General features: G+C 42.5%; 1 protein-coding gene across 2 annotated transcripts in view; it reads right to left on the reverse strand.

Annotated features, from left to right (window-relative positions):
* NEDD4 (neural precursor cell expressed, developmentally down-regulated 4, E3 ubiquitin protein ligase) overlaps positions 1-15,937 on the reverse strand; it is a 154,038-nt gene that overhangs the window by 56,375 nt on the left and 81,726 nt on the right. For both annotated transcript variants that reach the window (XM_019504263.1, XM_019504262.1), the window contains one exon: positions 5,451-5,501. In XM_019504263.1, the coding sequence (XP_019359808.1) occupies positions 5,451-5,501 (51 nt within the window). The remainder of the gene's footprint in view (positions 1-5,450; positions 5,502-15,937) is intronic.

The following is a 15,937-nucleotide window of genomic DNA, read 5'->3' on the forward strand; positions in this document are numbered from 1 at the left end:
TGGGGGAACGGGCCGCAGTCAGTGCTGCATAGGCCCCGCCACGGCTGCCATGCGCTGCTGCTGCAGTCTCCGGTCACTTACCACCCCTGCCACTGGCTCTGTCTATCTGACCCGCGGTGGGCTGCTTGGCCCTACCCAGCCCAGGTGTGGAGGGCAGCCCAGGCCATGGTGCATGCAGTCAGTCTCAAAACCCCTAGGTGTTGCCTGGGGTGGATTGGAACCCACCCTATCCCCATATACGTCTCTCTGGCATGCTGGGAGCTGTACTCTGTGGGGCCAGAAGTGCCAGAAGGAGTGGGTGGACAGATGGGATATCTCCAAGGAGACTAGCCTGGGACACCACGAATAAGATGTGCTTAGTTGAGCAGATGGGATGGGGCTGCAGGCAAGTAGGGAGCAGTATCTGGGAGCAAGACAGGTGGGCAAGACTGGGACCAGGATTGTGGGGTGGTGACAGTGTGGGGTCTGGGCAGAGCTGCAATCCCTGAGAGCCCTCCCTCAACTCCCACCAGATAGTGTAAACAGCAGTGATGAGGGCCAACGCCAGGTCTTATCCCTCCCACCCCCCACAACAGCCTTCAACAGCTCACCAAAACTCCTTAAATGGCCCTCCAGCCCAAATAATTACTCACTGCTGAGTGAGGCTATTTGCTTCTCAGAATAAGGCTTTGCTGAACAGTACCTGCTGAACTACTCCATATTTGCTTAAGAAGTGATACAAAAAGGTGCACCAATACATCGGTCCCATATCGGCTCAGCACCAATAAAAGGAAAATTGACCATCAGCAATTGGCTTTTTTTGCTATGTAGCTGATAATGTGGCCAATAAATGCTGTGTGTGCGCGTGCAGCCTCAGCACAGCATGCAGGCGGCCAGGAGTGAAGCCCAGCAGCATGGAGAGCAGCCGGGTCTGGCTGGTAAGCCTGTCATGGTGCAAGGGGTAAAGGAAGGGAAGGGGCATGGGGAGGGCAGACTGAAGTCCCCACAGTGAGGGAAGGACTGGGGCTGGGGTGGGGGGTGGTACTGAGCCGCTTATGGGGAGAGGGGCTGGCTCCCACCACTATGTGCACCCTGGGAGGGCATAGGGGGTGTGTACACCCAGATCTTCGTACAGGGTGTGGGTGGGCAGTGGTGGCTACGGTGAATTCTGGAGCGGCTGCAGCCCCTCCTGTAGCTCCACTAAAAATCAGCCCAAAAAATCTCTATGGGGGCACCCCTAAAAAAAAATCCCTCATTTCTTGAAGTGTCCAAAAGCAAGACTTATTCTACTGTTTTTCTCTCTATATTGTATAATTCCCAAGGAAGTACATAGTAGTTATCACTTAAGTTAGTGGAACCATACTGAATTTACACAGTATGTGGAGACAATCACAACATTAAAATTTTCTATTCACAACAAATCAATAAGACTATAATGTGCTCTGCTATTATCAATTACTATAAATCAATTTCCATCTTGTATTCTTCAGTGCAATACCCATAGCCTGCACTCTTCACTAGAGGGACTGGTCAGAAGCTCTCTCTAAGACAAAGAACATTTATGTTCTCTATAGCATTGCTACAAGCTCTCCAATCTTAATTTTCAACCACAAAGTGTCTGCTGCCTTAAACAACCTGAATTTGGGAAACAAACTTGTCCCTGGATCTTCTTGCAGCAAAAATACGTTCATCATAGCATTTTGATGCTTATTTGCCACTACTAGTATCAGTAAAAGCTCTGCACTATATTCCAAAAAAATACCTCTTAAAATTTAGAGCTATGACCCATGCATCTGCTGGTCAAAAGCATTTAAAATATTTTAAATCAGATGACCCCAGCCAGGTGTTTGTTGAGTCTCCTCTTAAAGACCTCCAAGGCAGAGGTGGGGAAGAGCATCACCTCCCTTGGAAGCCCATTCCAGAGTCTGGTAACTCTTACTGTAACGAAGTTCTTCCTAATGTCTAGTCTAAATTTGCTCTCTGCCAGTTTGTAGCCATTGTTTCTAGTTACTTCAAGAGCCACCTTGGTAAACAGAATATCTCCTATACCTTGCTGCCGCCTCCCCACCCTCCGACAAATTTGTAGATGGCCACCAGATCCCCTATCAGCCTTCTCTTGTGGAGGCTGAAGAGATCTTGGTCCCTCAGTATCTCCTTGTAGGACCTTTCCTACAGGCCCCTAACCATACGAGTGGTCCTCCTCTGGATCCTCTCAAAGTTATTCACATCCCTCTTGAAGTGTGGCGCCCAAAACTGGACGCAATACTCTAGCTGCAGCCTTACTAGTGCCACATAGAGGGGAAGTATCACCTCCTTAGACCTGGTCATGATGCACCTGTTAATGCATGATAGAGTGTGGTTAGCTCTATTGATCACTACATCACATTGTCTGCTCATGTTCATCTTTGAGTTAACTATGACTCTGAGATCCCCTTCTGCTGCTTAGAAAGTAATTTCCCAATCCGTACGCGTGTTGGTGATTCCTTCTCCCCAGGTGCAGTGCTCTATACTTATCCCTGTTAAACTGCATCCTATTTTGTTATTGGAACTGCAAAAATTTTTCCGTCAAAAATATGACTGATAAGCCAGTGGATCAAAATTAGACTTTTAACTCTTGTTAAAATCCTACTTCAAAAACAGACTGATCTTTTATCCTAATTAGATGGGCAAACAGATTAATTTAATTTATATCTCTGTGTAACACGTCAGAGAAAATTCCTGCTCTAAAAATATATTTTACTTGACTGGATGACTTATAAAATAATAGAGTTTAATTGTTCATTTGAACTGGAGAGCAGAGCTACTAGGTAAGGAGTGTGTTAGTAGCGCCCTATGTAGGTACTGAAGAGTGTGTTATTGCTCTCTGATAAAGGACAGCAATTCGTGAACAAGATACATGTCCACCTTCATTTACTTCAGAACTAGAGCAAGATGTTTCAAGCTCTACAGAAGCATATATTTAGACATGAAACAGATGCATTTTACACCACAAATAGAAGCGGAAGAACTACTCGTCTAAAAAGGGTTTTGAAACTATAAGCCTTCCTCTAATTAGTCACCATGTAATAATGTGTTTAACATTAGCTTCTTTTTTAAAAAGAGGTTCATCAAAATATGTTCTATATGGTTGGGATACAGGAAGGGAAATGAGAAAGAATAAGCAGCAGAACATGAGGAAGAACAGTGTAGAAATAAGGGGAGACGATGAAGGGAAGTGGGAGAAAAACTGAGCCAATGAAAAAAGGTTTAAAATGCATTTCTCCTTAAAAGAAATACAAGTTAAAATTCTAAACCTAATCATCAGAATAATTTAAAACAGGTTGGCCAACCTGAAGCATGAGTGCCACAAGTGACACAGGAAGCCTCTGTGTGTGTGTAGGGCTGTGTGAAGCTTCAGGTGCTGATTTGATTTGGAGGAGATTTGGCCCAATTTGGTGGGGCAGGCAGGGCAGCCATGGTGGGGGGCTGGGACAGTGGGCAGGGGGCTCGTGCAGAGCGCCCCATGCAGCATGGGGCAATAGGGTGCAGCAGAGATTTCCCCCCACACCAGGCAGCACCTGGTGAGCCGGGGCTTTTTTTTCCCCAAAGTGCCAGGAGCTGGGGTGGGCAGGGCAGCCATTGCCGGCCTGGGACAGCGGGCGAGGGATGGGCTAGGGTGATTTGGAGATTCAGCCGAATTGATTCAGGACAGTGATTCAAATCACCAAATCGAATCACTGTCCCCTGAACTGGCCAAATCTGAATCTGAAGCGAATATTAGCCACTTCACACAGGCCTATGTGTAAGTTTTGTGATCGGGTAGGGAGAGGACAGGCCACACATTAGCAAATTCAACAGAACAGAAAGCAGAGTATCAAATTTTATAGCAAAAGTTGACTGGAGTGGCACTCTCAGTATTTTGGGAGCTAGTTTGTGGTATGCCTGCCAAAAAAGCTGACATTCCTATCTCTTAGCTTGGGCCTACAGGAATATTTATAGTCCCCTTTGTATGCTAAGTTACTTAATGCTTTTATGTCAGTATCACTGCTTTTCCTACTAGCAGTGCTGCAAATGTTTTCAAAAATTTTAACCTATGTAAACACAATGTCTGTAGCAGAGAACTAGGATTTTACTCCTGGATTTGATCAATATGCAATATAGATTATCATCTTAAGGTAGCATTTGATGGCCTCAAGTTAGAGTTCAGGTCTCATTGTACTTTGATGTTACATAAACTAATTAGAGTCCATCAGTCACAGGAGCTTATTATCAAAGGACATGGTAAAAAGGGTAAGTCAATTATATGGTCAGTATAATGGGTAGCAAATATAGGTAAGCAAAGTGAGTAGTTATAATCAAGAGAAGAGGAAGAGGAGATACGGGACAATGAAGGTGGTGGGGGGAAGAAAAACAAAACATGGAAGGTACACAGAACAATAGTGAGAGACAAGCAATTAGAAGTCCAAACAGTCATTTAGCTCAGCATTTCTCAATCTGCAAACAAATTTAAAAAAAAGGATCAATGTACTTTAAAAATAGATTGGGGCCTGGGGGTGAGGGGCACTGGGTCAGAAGCGAGGGGCATTGAATTGGAACTGGTCATTGATGTTTCAAAGTGGGCTCTAGTACAAAAAACGTTGAGAACCACTGATTTAGCTCACAATAAACATGCACAGTGTTGAACAGTTTGGCAACAGGAGCTGCAGCTGTGAGACTGTGGGGACTTTGGTTGTTTCAGCTACTGGCTAACAGAACTCTGGAAAAGAGTCACTGACAAATAACAAATACCAAAGTCCTACCCCCAGCCTTCTTGGCTAAGGGAATGAGGTAATGCGAATATGGTCTGCCTCTGGTAGGTCTTCTCTCTCTAGTTACTTCCTATTGCAACAAAATCGTCGCTTGAAAAATAATTACAGCTCTTTGCTGCATTTTGTTACCTTTGTGTATCACTGTCAAAATGGCTAAGGAACAATTTGATTAGTATTTCTGTAATGCTTGAGAGAGATCCTTTAATGAAGCTACTACAAGAAAGTACTTTGCACTTTATTCTTTTATATAACTTCCTTTGTAAGTGAAGAAACTGTTTTGTAAAAATTATTCAAAAGCAAAAAATAACCAAAATGTAAGCTCAGGTTAATTCTGGTCTATTTTCTATTATAACTATTTTCTGTATTTAGAGTTATTTTTAATTAAAATGAACCAGAAAGAAAAACTTCTTCCCTATGTAATCAGGAGCTAGAATAACAAATGGGACAGTAATCATAATCAATCTTATCTTTCGGGACTGTATATGAAAACTTTATTATAGAAGAAGTCATAAGTAGAAGTGCATACCTAAGCATAACAATGTAGGTTGCATTAGCTTAGTTTTGAGAAATAGCTGTGTCAGATTAGAAGAGGCAAAATTTTATAAGCCATATACTTACTCAGATTAATAAAACAGTTACATGCATTAACAGTTTTGTTTTAGGTAATATTAAATTAATACCAACCGGTAACTGATAAAGAGGAACATCCACTTGGCCTAGGAAGTCATCTCTGGTCTAGAAAAGAAAAAAATAAATAAGAAAAGGAAAAAGGTTTTAAAACTCAACAAATGTTTTAAAGGTGCTTAAGATATTTTCTTTTACTCTGACTCATGGAAAACCTTTGTATTGCATAGCATTCCCAAAATCAGAAATTACTCTTATGGTAGTTTGTCTAAGACTCCACATCCAGATTGGATATCTGTCCTCTTCCAACTGCCTCTGCAAGTCCAATATCTGACAGGGTTCTGGACATTTCATCTTCCTTAAACTACAAGGAACTCCAGTGGTCCTGAAGCACAGTTTATTACAAGTTCTAATGGCAGTTTGATTATTTAATTACATTTTAATTTAATACATGTCAATGCTTAAACTTTAATTGTAAACAGGCTGATAAAACCAACTATTAAAACTGCCTGTAACACTATACCTACCAAAATGTAAACATATAGGTTGAAATTTTATATGCAAGCCGCACCTCAGGCAGGTACTTCTTGCAAAATTTCATCTAAAATAGGATGGCCTCAAGAGTCAGGTTACGATGAAATAAGTTTTACCCAGTTTAAACTCTGGAACCTTTCCCTTTAATGTAGTTCCAGTACTTTGAGATGTAAAACATCAGGGAAATTTTGAAGGCAGGAAAAATCAGTGTCCCTACTAGCCCCACCTTTTAAAAAGCAATGCAGAGTTGGGAATAACTGAGCATCTACAGCAGGTGCTGGGCTTATTGAAATGAAACTTTGCTTACTTTTTTTAACAATTAAATGTACCATGCAGGGCCACATATAAAGAAAATTCACTGAATGGTTGCTCATTACTAGTCAGCCCTGTTGCAAGGATGTTTGATCACATAACGGAAGATTGCATTTATATATAAACACAAGGTACTGTGCAACCTTAATTCTGTATTTCCTAGTTCTGACTAATCAATTTTTCAACCTTAAAACTCCGCACGTGCATGTAAACGTGTGTAATATTCTAAAATGTGTAGGTATACAAATGAACCAGGTGAAAATAAACACAGTTCAACTAGATATCACCATGATGTTCAAAAAGTAGCAGTCATAGACTAATTATAGTTGCTGTCTTAAATTTGCAACGCTTTTCTGGCTCATACTTCACTTTTCTGGTGGTCTACTTCATCTTTAAACAGAAATGTGGGGCCTTTCTACTCATGCAGCAAGCATCTGTTTAATAAAAGTCCTTTTCAATAAGCATGTTTCACCTGTGCTCAACTACAAAAACACTGAATAATACCAGCACTGTAACTGTTTCCAAAGTACAGTCAGTCACCATCAAATATAAGCTCCTTATCTTGCCCTGATATTAGACTCAATCTCTCTCTATAAAAGGGTCAAATTGGCTACAGATATGTTCATAATATCCTCAATTCATGGTTGCAATCTGTGGTTTGGGAACCCAGGACTTAAAAGCAATATGTTTGACAGAAAAAAAAGAAAAGAAAAGAAAAACAGAAGTTTACACAACTAGTTCTCAACACAACTACTAAAGGGTATGAAAAAAGAAAAGCTTCCTAATTCTATTAATGGGAGTTACTAATGTAACTAATCAGATGAATAACAAATAATGATTAATACCAATAATTTAAGATCCATTAATGCCTAGCACACGTTTCTTACCTAATATCTTTTTAGCAGTAGGAAATTATGAAATCATAAGCAAAAATATCAAAGGCACGTAGAAATAGAACTCCAGTTTGGAAAACTTATGACATATACCACATATTCCTGTTCAGAGATTCTTTCTAAATACAACACAGCATACTAAGGGCTGAAGCTAAAAGCCCATGGAAGTCAGCCAAAAAGACTCTGATCGACTTCAATGGGTGTGTGATCAGACCCTTGGGTACTTATTTTACTGATCTATACAACACCTAGAATATATCATAATGTCTTCAGAAGACTGTCTCTGTATAGCACATTTTAGTAGTCAAGCTTCTGTACAAAATCTATTACAACATATAACAGTTAGTAGACACTTGCTGGGAAGCTATTTTCAAGAGAACACAGATGAACTTTTTCTGAAGTACTGTTTCCTAAACTATTTGATTTGCCAAAAACTTGGAGAACCAACATCAGTCCATTAAAAATTGCTGCAGCAAACAGCAGTAATAACACCATCACTATTTGGGTCAATAATTCTTTCAGTTATACTGTAATTCCCAAGTCCCTCATTTCTATTGGTTTAAAACAGGAACTCCTGTTGCAGTTTTCAAATAAGACAAATATAGTAGTCACGTGAAGATCCAGCTGGTATGAAAGAATTTATTTCAAACTCCTTTCAGTTTTAAATGCTTGTAGCAAGAACATTTGCTTTTTAGATGCCTGTTCAAATCTAAAGTGGTCTCAAACCAGGAGCAGAAACAAAACATAGCCAGGAATGAGACTAAACAGGAAAAATTACCTGCTGCCCAAAGTGGAGTGAGAGCATTTTGCCCTCCCCTGATGCAAGTGATGAGACCACAAAAAGCTGCAAAAGAGTTTAGAATGTCATATGATAGACCAGGGGTGGGCAAAATGCACCCCGCGGGCCAGATGTGGACCACCAGGCAATTCTATCTGGCCTGCGGGGCCCCTTAAAAATTTAGAAAATTAATATTTATCTGCCCTGGGCTGCCTGTCATGCGGCCCTCGATGGCTTGCCAAAACTCAGTAAGCAGCCCTCCGCCCAAAATAATAGCCCACCCCTGTGATAGCCTATACATTCCAATATTGGTTCCACTTGAAGTCAGGATTCTGGATTCTATTATTAATAATATCAGCATCTTTACTTTAGGATGGCTGTTTAAGACAGGGGAGAAACCAACTTTCAGCTGTAGACAGAACCCAAATGTTTTTAATAGCCATTTTTATATGAAATAATAAAAAACAATTGACAATTTTCAAATAATTTACATAACTTATATATCCTGGCAGAAATATTTTTTCATGACAAATATAATTTAATATGGGTGTAATTGTAACAAGTTGCACAACACTAAAAAGTTTCAGCTTGCTGGAGGAGCTTAGGGATCTTCTCCACAATGTCTCAGATGCAGGCCCCTGGGAAGCAGCAGACTTCCCAGGCTAAGGGGTTGGGGCAGCAGATTACCCCCTCAGTCCCCCTCAGGATGGAGTCTCCCACAACAAACACTTTATATTTTGTCTTGGGGAGAGCGGGGGCGATGGCTGCAGTTGAGTGTGTTGCCTGTGGGTGCTTGGAGCTCAGCAAGCTCTGCTGGGGCTGCAAGAGGTTTGTGCCTGTTGTTAAGCTCCGTCGGGGTAGAGGCCTTGGTGCTGGACCTCCTCCAGCTGGCATGCCAGAGACCCCAAAAGGGAGCAGACCCCACAAGGGGAGGTAGCCATGCTCCCGGGCCCCAGAGCCTGAGAAAGGGACAGGCAGCCTGCTCAGCCAAGAACTAGGGGCTCCATCTGGGTGGCCATCTCTGAGGTGCTGGGAGGGGGGGGCTGCAAACCCCGAAGGGACCCGAGGGGTGGGGCGAGTTCATCTACTTGATACTGAACTTTTTGCTAAAAGTCAGCTTTCTAAATAGAATGCTGCACTCAAATGAAAATTAGACAGTTTTGGTTGTTTTTGTTTCTTTGGAGGGGGGGGGCTTAACAGTGGTGCTCTTTTGTCCTCCTTTCTCCACCTTTTTAAGTGCCCCTCCCCCCCCGTAAGAAACTCAAAAAGTTTTTGGACCTTAATATTAAACTCTGAGTAATTAAACAATATGTTTGCTTAGCAAGTCAATAATTTAATTTTTAGCACATTAGTCTACTTACAACACAAAGACTACTGACTGGCATATGCTGCAGCAGGGGTGACACATAGGGGGTGCATGTTGGCATGCACCTGTGGGCAGTCACCGCTCACCAGTGTCTGTGGGCGGTCCCTGATAGCCCCTGGCCACTGCTGATGCCACCTGTGGGTGGTCTCCAACCTCTGGTCGGTGCTTGCCACCCCCCCGCTGCTGACGGTGCTGGTGGCATCTACAGGAGCTCCTTGCTCACTGCCACCAGGCTCCCACTGCCACTGGTGCAGCCCTGCCCTGCCAGCTACCAGGGGTATGCACCGTTCATGTGCTGTAGTTTGGTACATTTTAGTCCTTCCACAGAAATTAAGACTTAAACTATCTTCATTAAGCAGCTAATTCTCACATTCACTGGCAACAATAAAGGGAAACAAACTTCAAAGGGATAACTTACATATTATATCAGCACATCATGAGTTGTGTTGCATTCAATTAGAATTTGAAAGTCTATTACAAAATCTTATAAGGCAATACAATTTTTTATACAGGTCATTAACTACAAAAATACATCACTGTTTGCAGATACCAAGCCAACTAAAATCTAGGCATTTAGGCTGCTTGCAAATGTTAAAGAAAAAAATGAAGCAAAACAAAAGCATGCTTTATCAGAAGCAGCAGCATGTTACTTTGATGTGGCTCTGCAGTGTCTGTACAGATCAGACGCTTCAGCAGGGCTATTCGGTGGTTTTAGCTAAAGCTGATTCAATCAGCAGTTAGATAAAAACACCAAAAAAGCCCCACTAAAGCACTTGATTTTTACATATGTCGGGCAAGGCGGGTCCAATTAAGGCATGCCTCTTCTGGGCATCCACAGGGCTCAGCACAGGAATGCACCGAGTTTAAAAAGTAAACTGCTGTTTGGTTTTGTTTTCTTAGTGTCTGCAAGCAGCCTTAGAGTTTTTAGAAGCTATGGGTAAACATTCAGCCTCATTAAAATCTCTAGCTGGTCCAGGCTAGTATTTTTGTTTGGATAGACCAGGGGTAGGCAATGTTTTTTTGGCCAGAGTGCCAAAAAAACCACAATGCCCACCTTGGAAGGTGCTGGAATGCCAACATACCGGAGCCCGGAGCAGCTGTTTGCAGCCGGCCCAAGGAGCTCAGTCTGCTTGCATCAGGGCTTGCAGCCTCCCAGCTTCCTGCTGGGAGCAGCCTGGGCTCCATGGCTGGCAGCAGCTGCTTAGAGCCTGGGCTGGTGGTGGCATGCCGAGCAAAATGGCCTTATGTGCTGTGCTCAGCACGCGTGCCAGGGGTTGCTGACCTGTGGGATAGACTAATGATGTGTCCAGATCTTTGGCCTTGTTTCGTAGCCAGGTCTTGTTCACTTTTAAATTTTAGCTATGGTGATGTAAATGTATGAACTGAGGCCATGAACAGGCATTATATCTATACTACAAAATATGCCATTTTCTCCAACACAAAAATAAACATACAGGTACTCAGCTTGTGGCAGGAAAAAAAAAGCAGATAGTGATTTTGCCACACACTGCTAGCACCTTTAAAGAGCCATTTTGCTGCCCTGTAAAGTTTTCCAGTGGTATGTGTAATGTCTATTCATGGGACCTCCAGTATCCCACAGTTCCCCACTTCCTCTCCCACACTCTAAGGGAGAAGGAAGGAGAGAGGGGGAAAAAGTGGCTGGTTCCCTGCCCGGTGGTAAGCCGTCAGAGTACCCAATACTGCTGCCTCTTCCATGGAACTAGATCAAGGGAACCAGGAAGGAGATCAGAGTCTGGTACCCAGGTGCTGGCTTCTGCCTGGTCCCTCTGCCGATTGTCAACAGGAGGGGGCAAGGCTAGTATGTCCCAGTTGTACAGTCAGGTGTCCCCCAGCAGGAGGGCTCCTCTGCTAGCTTATGCAGATGTCTGTTGCCCAGTGCTCTCACCACAACTTCAGAAACAAGAGTCCTGGGGCTGCTCAAGCAATGGTGCCCATTCCTGCTGCCACTTTAATACAGATTTCCCTCACTTCATGCTGTATATGCATTCCTGGAAAATGGCACACCACTCAAATTTGCATAAAGGGAACCCACTTTACAATGTAACAAAAAGAGATACATTCCAAGACCTCTACTGTACTAACCCCCAGACCCATTTCTATCACTTTTACAAGACAATTTTGGTATCCATCAACAGCAGACCATACACACAAGCACAGGGCACTATCATAATGGGGATGGCAACTACAGAAACGTGTCACAGACAATAAGCGAGGGGCACAGATCCACACAAGGACTATATTTTCGTGCATGTCACTCCCACACAAAGCACCTGACTTCAGGCTGCCACCACACCAATTGCATAAGAGTGAATTTACCTCACGTATAACAAATTATTGGTATAAAAAGGGTCATCGCATAAGAGTGAATTTGCGCACACAGAGCCCGCATAAAATGAGGGAAATCTGTAGTTCTGGGGCTCTACAGGACTGTTCAAGGAGCATCAGAAATGCCCAAGGGTGGCAGGGAGACAGGAGAGCAATTCTCTTTGCCTCTACTACCTCTGCAGGACAAGGAGCTGCCACGGGCAGCTGCTGTTTTCCAGCAGCTGTCAGCTGCTCATTGGGCCTGGCAGGGAACACGGCAGGTTGTCAATCATCAGACTTCCCTAGTGCAGAGTGGGAGGATTGGGGGGCAGGGCAGATGAATCAAGGAGGCAACCCTCTATTGTAGCCTGGCTGAAGTGCTTGACTTCGAGGCATTTGTGTAGCTCACCAGCCATGGGCTGGAATGCCTGCATGCCACCAACCTCGGCCTATTTTCCCAGCACTAAGAATTTCCCAGAAATACTCTGCACTGGAACTGAATGCCTGACCATAGCCTGAGTCTCCTCCTATGGTTACAGCTTTACAGTAAGCTGCTGCACAAATTCCAAACACTGCACAGCTTGATATACAGGCTAGCAGAAGCAGGTCACAGCTGCAAATGGGTTCAGAGATAGTGCTTCCCTGTACACTTAAAAATATCTGGAATTTAGATTACTATATTTTCCTATGTCACACAGGGTGGGTGTGAGATGGGAGTCTCGTGTCATTTCCTTTTTGCTTCTTTCCTTGTTTTGGTATTAGATGATAAACAATTTAATCTGCTAGAAGTTGGTGCATATTAGTTCCATATAGTTTAGAGGAAGAACAGACTAACCCCTAATATGGTTCTGTTCTTTCCTTTGTGTCAATGCCACTGATTCCATTTTTAAACTTGTTACTCAACTACTGTGATTAGATACCACACATTGACCTAAAACACAGCCGTGGCTCTCCTCAGAATTTGTTCCTTCCTTTCTTATTACTCTGTTGCTATTTACATTGGCAAAAATGCTGGTGTCTGGCTCATCTTAATTCACTTTGCTATAAAATTTGCATCTCTGTTTATTCAGTGGTAAGACCACTTACCACATTAGTTATACCCTTCTACTCCCCTTTTAAACTCTTCCAGCATTCTTTACTATGCAGTTCTCTCTGCTCAGAAGATCTCTTTCAAAGCAAGCCTATGCTGCCCCTTTGCTCTTGGCTATAGTTTTCATCCAAAAGCTTGGAAACTTTCCATTAATCTCCTGCTTTTTCCTAGTTAGCCAAGTATCTCTCTCCTTTTCCGCTCCTACATTTCCAAGACTATCCCTTCCTCTCTCATCCCACCTTTACAAGATTTACCTCAACCCTGTTTTCTCTTCTCTAGCTTCCAAGTGATCTCTATTCAATTTCTTACCAAATCCACCCTCAAAGATCACAAACACTTCCAGCAAATAAAAATCCAAGGCCATTTACATTTTCTTGATCTTTCTGGTCTCTCTGGAACTAACCCCTTTGTCATTCTTCTCCCAGCTTTCTGCCTCTGCTCCTATCCTTTTCTTTTTTAAACTAGCAAAGCATTCATTTACTTAAAGCCTTGTAAAGTACCCTTTATCCCTGCACCCATCTATATACCACACCTTCCTTTTCACTCTCAACCCCTGTTGATTATCAATGACCTCCTTCCCTGGCTTCCAACCACCAATTTAACATCTACAATTTAAATCTGTTTCCTTAACTGAACTTTCCCCTGACTAGTACCACTTCTGTGTTCAGAAATCCAGCTGTCATCTGAAACAGCTCTCCTAACCCGGATATTTTACCTCTTCCTTTCAAATGTCATTGTTCCTTTTAATCCCAAAGCCTGTGATTTCAAGGTAATAAAGACTCTCTCCTCTCTTTTTGTCCTCTCTCTAGTGCATCTGTTACGCTTACACTGCTCTTCATGCACTCACCTTAACATCTATATCCTTAAGACCAACAGGGTATTCAAGCAATCCTCCTTTAATTATCCTGACACCCTCTACTCTTTATGTTTGTTATTCCATGTTTGTCAATTTTGTCTTTAGATTGTACAGGTTTCCCCATGCTTTATGCAGGTTCTCCCTGTGCAAACTCGCTCTTATGGGATGACCCTTTTTACACCACAAATTCGTTATATGCAAGGTAAATTCACTCTTATGCGATCGGTGTGGTGGAAGCCTGCAGTCAGCTGCTTTGTGCGGTGCATTGTGGGAGTGACATACCAAAAGAGTCTCCTGTGTGGATCTGTGCTCCTCGCTCATCGTCTGCAACCTGTGTTTCTGTAGTTGCCATCGCCAGTCGTTGAGCTGCTTCTGGTCCACTTCCAGGTGTGCTGCTGAGTGCACTGGGGACTGCCCTGTACTCCTGTGGGACACTTCATCCGCCCCAGCATCACAGCATTCACAAGCCACCTGGTACCTTGAGATATGTAAAAAAAAAACCAAAAAAAAAACAGTATTTAAAGCTGTCTGTCTGAATCACCAGATCTTTCCAAATCAATTTGGAAGGTTCCGATTTGATTCAGAGAGATTAAAGGGTCTCCTGATTCAGTTTGGATTTGGATATTCGGCCACTGAATTGGGCCAAATCTCCGCTGAACTGAATCGGCGACAAAAGCTTTGCACAGCCCTAATAATTATTGCTTTGGCTTACCCATTTTTAAAGAATTGAGATAATATATTATTTCATGTATTAAAAGGTGTAATATTTGTAAAGTCCTTCAAAGTTTTGAAATGGAATCTGTTTGGCAAATAAGCTGTTTTAAAGTGGGAAAAAACAGCTCTATTTTATACTTTAAAACTATCTAGGATTTCCCAATATTTTCCTCTCTCCTGCATGGCTTATTGCCATCTACTTCATTCTAATGCTGTCTCCTTTTCTATTTTTAGTCATGTTAACTTCAATACCAAACAATACTTTCCTCTAGGCAGAAAGTACAATCCTCCACTGATGCAAGCATGGACTCCTGTTGACCTCCAAACCAGTAATACATGGATCAAATAGCAGGGGTGTTCTTTAGCAATGTGTTTCAATATGACACGCCTGACCATCAGTGGCTTCAGAGAACAAGTGCCAAAAAGTAGTTCTGAAACCCAGACATCACATATGCTAACAATACACTGTCCACAGAATTTAAGATTTGTTTAGATTTCAGTTTCATAACAGCAAGTACCCTGGGTTTTCCAGGAGAAAAAAAAACTGCATCAGTAGTTTTTTGCTTTAAAAAATTAATTTCAGGGAATCTAAAGTTTTTGTTTGCCCAACTAAAATCATGTAGCTCATAATTAACAAGAAGCTGCACTAACAAACAATCCTTTATTTTACTAATACAGCAGTTTACTGTACAGAACAACATTAAAGCATTTGAGGACACAGGTAGGATGTTTATTATCTGTATACAAAATACATAAAGAAGTCCAGTACAACATTCAAAGGAAACTCAATGAGGAAAATGTTTGTAAAAAAATAAAGTAGCCATTTGTTATCATCTGTTTTCTGTGGATGAAAAGTTAATAAATCTGATGTCCAAAGCTAACAGTGAGGATTCTTCAGAAAAATGCATTAAAATCATTTAAAGCTTAATGAGAGCTGGCTTGTCTAAGTAACCAGATTCGTTTAGATTAGGAAACAGACTAGACATTGAAATGGGATGCTTTCTCCCCCAGATTTCCTTACAAAAGTGACATTCTTGTGTTTGCATTAAGCAAGCAAAAATTAAACATTTAACATTTATAATTTTTTCTGAACTAAGCATGTTGCCCGTTAAGATGGTCTCACACTGAAATCTGCTGTTGTACAGGAGATGAAATTGGAGGGAATATAAGGTATAATTTTAAACAGAACACCCTCCCCCCCACCCCTAAACAGTGTTTTATACCAAGGGTTTTCAACCTTTTTTAACAAATGTACCCCTTCCATCTCAAATTTCAGCTTATGTACCCCTTCATATTTCTCTCATTTTTACATGTGTGTGTGGCAGCGGGAGGGCATATCAAGGGCCCGTGGTGAGGAAGGGAGTGGGGCAGGGGCTGCTCAGCCAGGATAGTGCACAGGAACCAAGCTGCAAGCGACTTGTCCGGGGGTGTGGGGAGGGAAGGGTAGCTCTCACCGTTGCATGCACCCAGGGAGGGCATGGGGGGCATGTGCCCCCAGATCTGTGCAAACGGCATAGGTGGGTTGTCACTCTGAGCTGGGGCACTGTGCCCTTCCCGGCAGGGGGCTGGGCCAGGCTGCACTCAGGGCAGGCAGCAGTAGTGCTCAAAGAGGGGCTGGAGGGCTACGGTGAATTCTGGAATTCATTTAAAAAAAAAAAAAAAAAAAAAAAGGGGGGGGA

This window comes from Gavialis gangeticus, unplaced genomic scaffold (genome assembly GCF_001723915.1).
Source record: "Gavialis gangeticus isolate Ggan-Ray unplaced genomic scaffold, GavGan_comp1, whole genome shotgun sequence".
NCBI classification, from domain to species: Eukaryota; Metazoa; Chordata; order Crocodylia; family Gavialidae; genus Gavialis; species Gavialis gangeticus.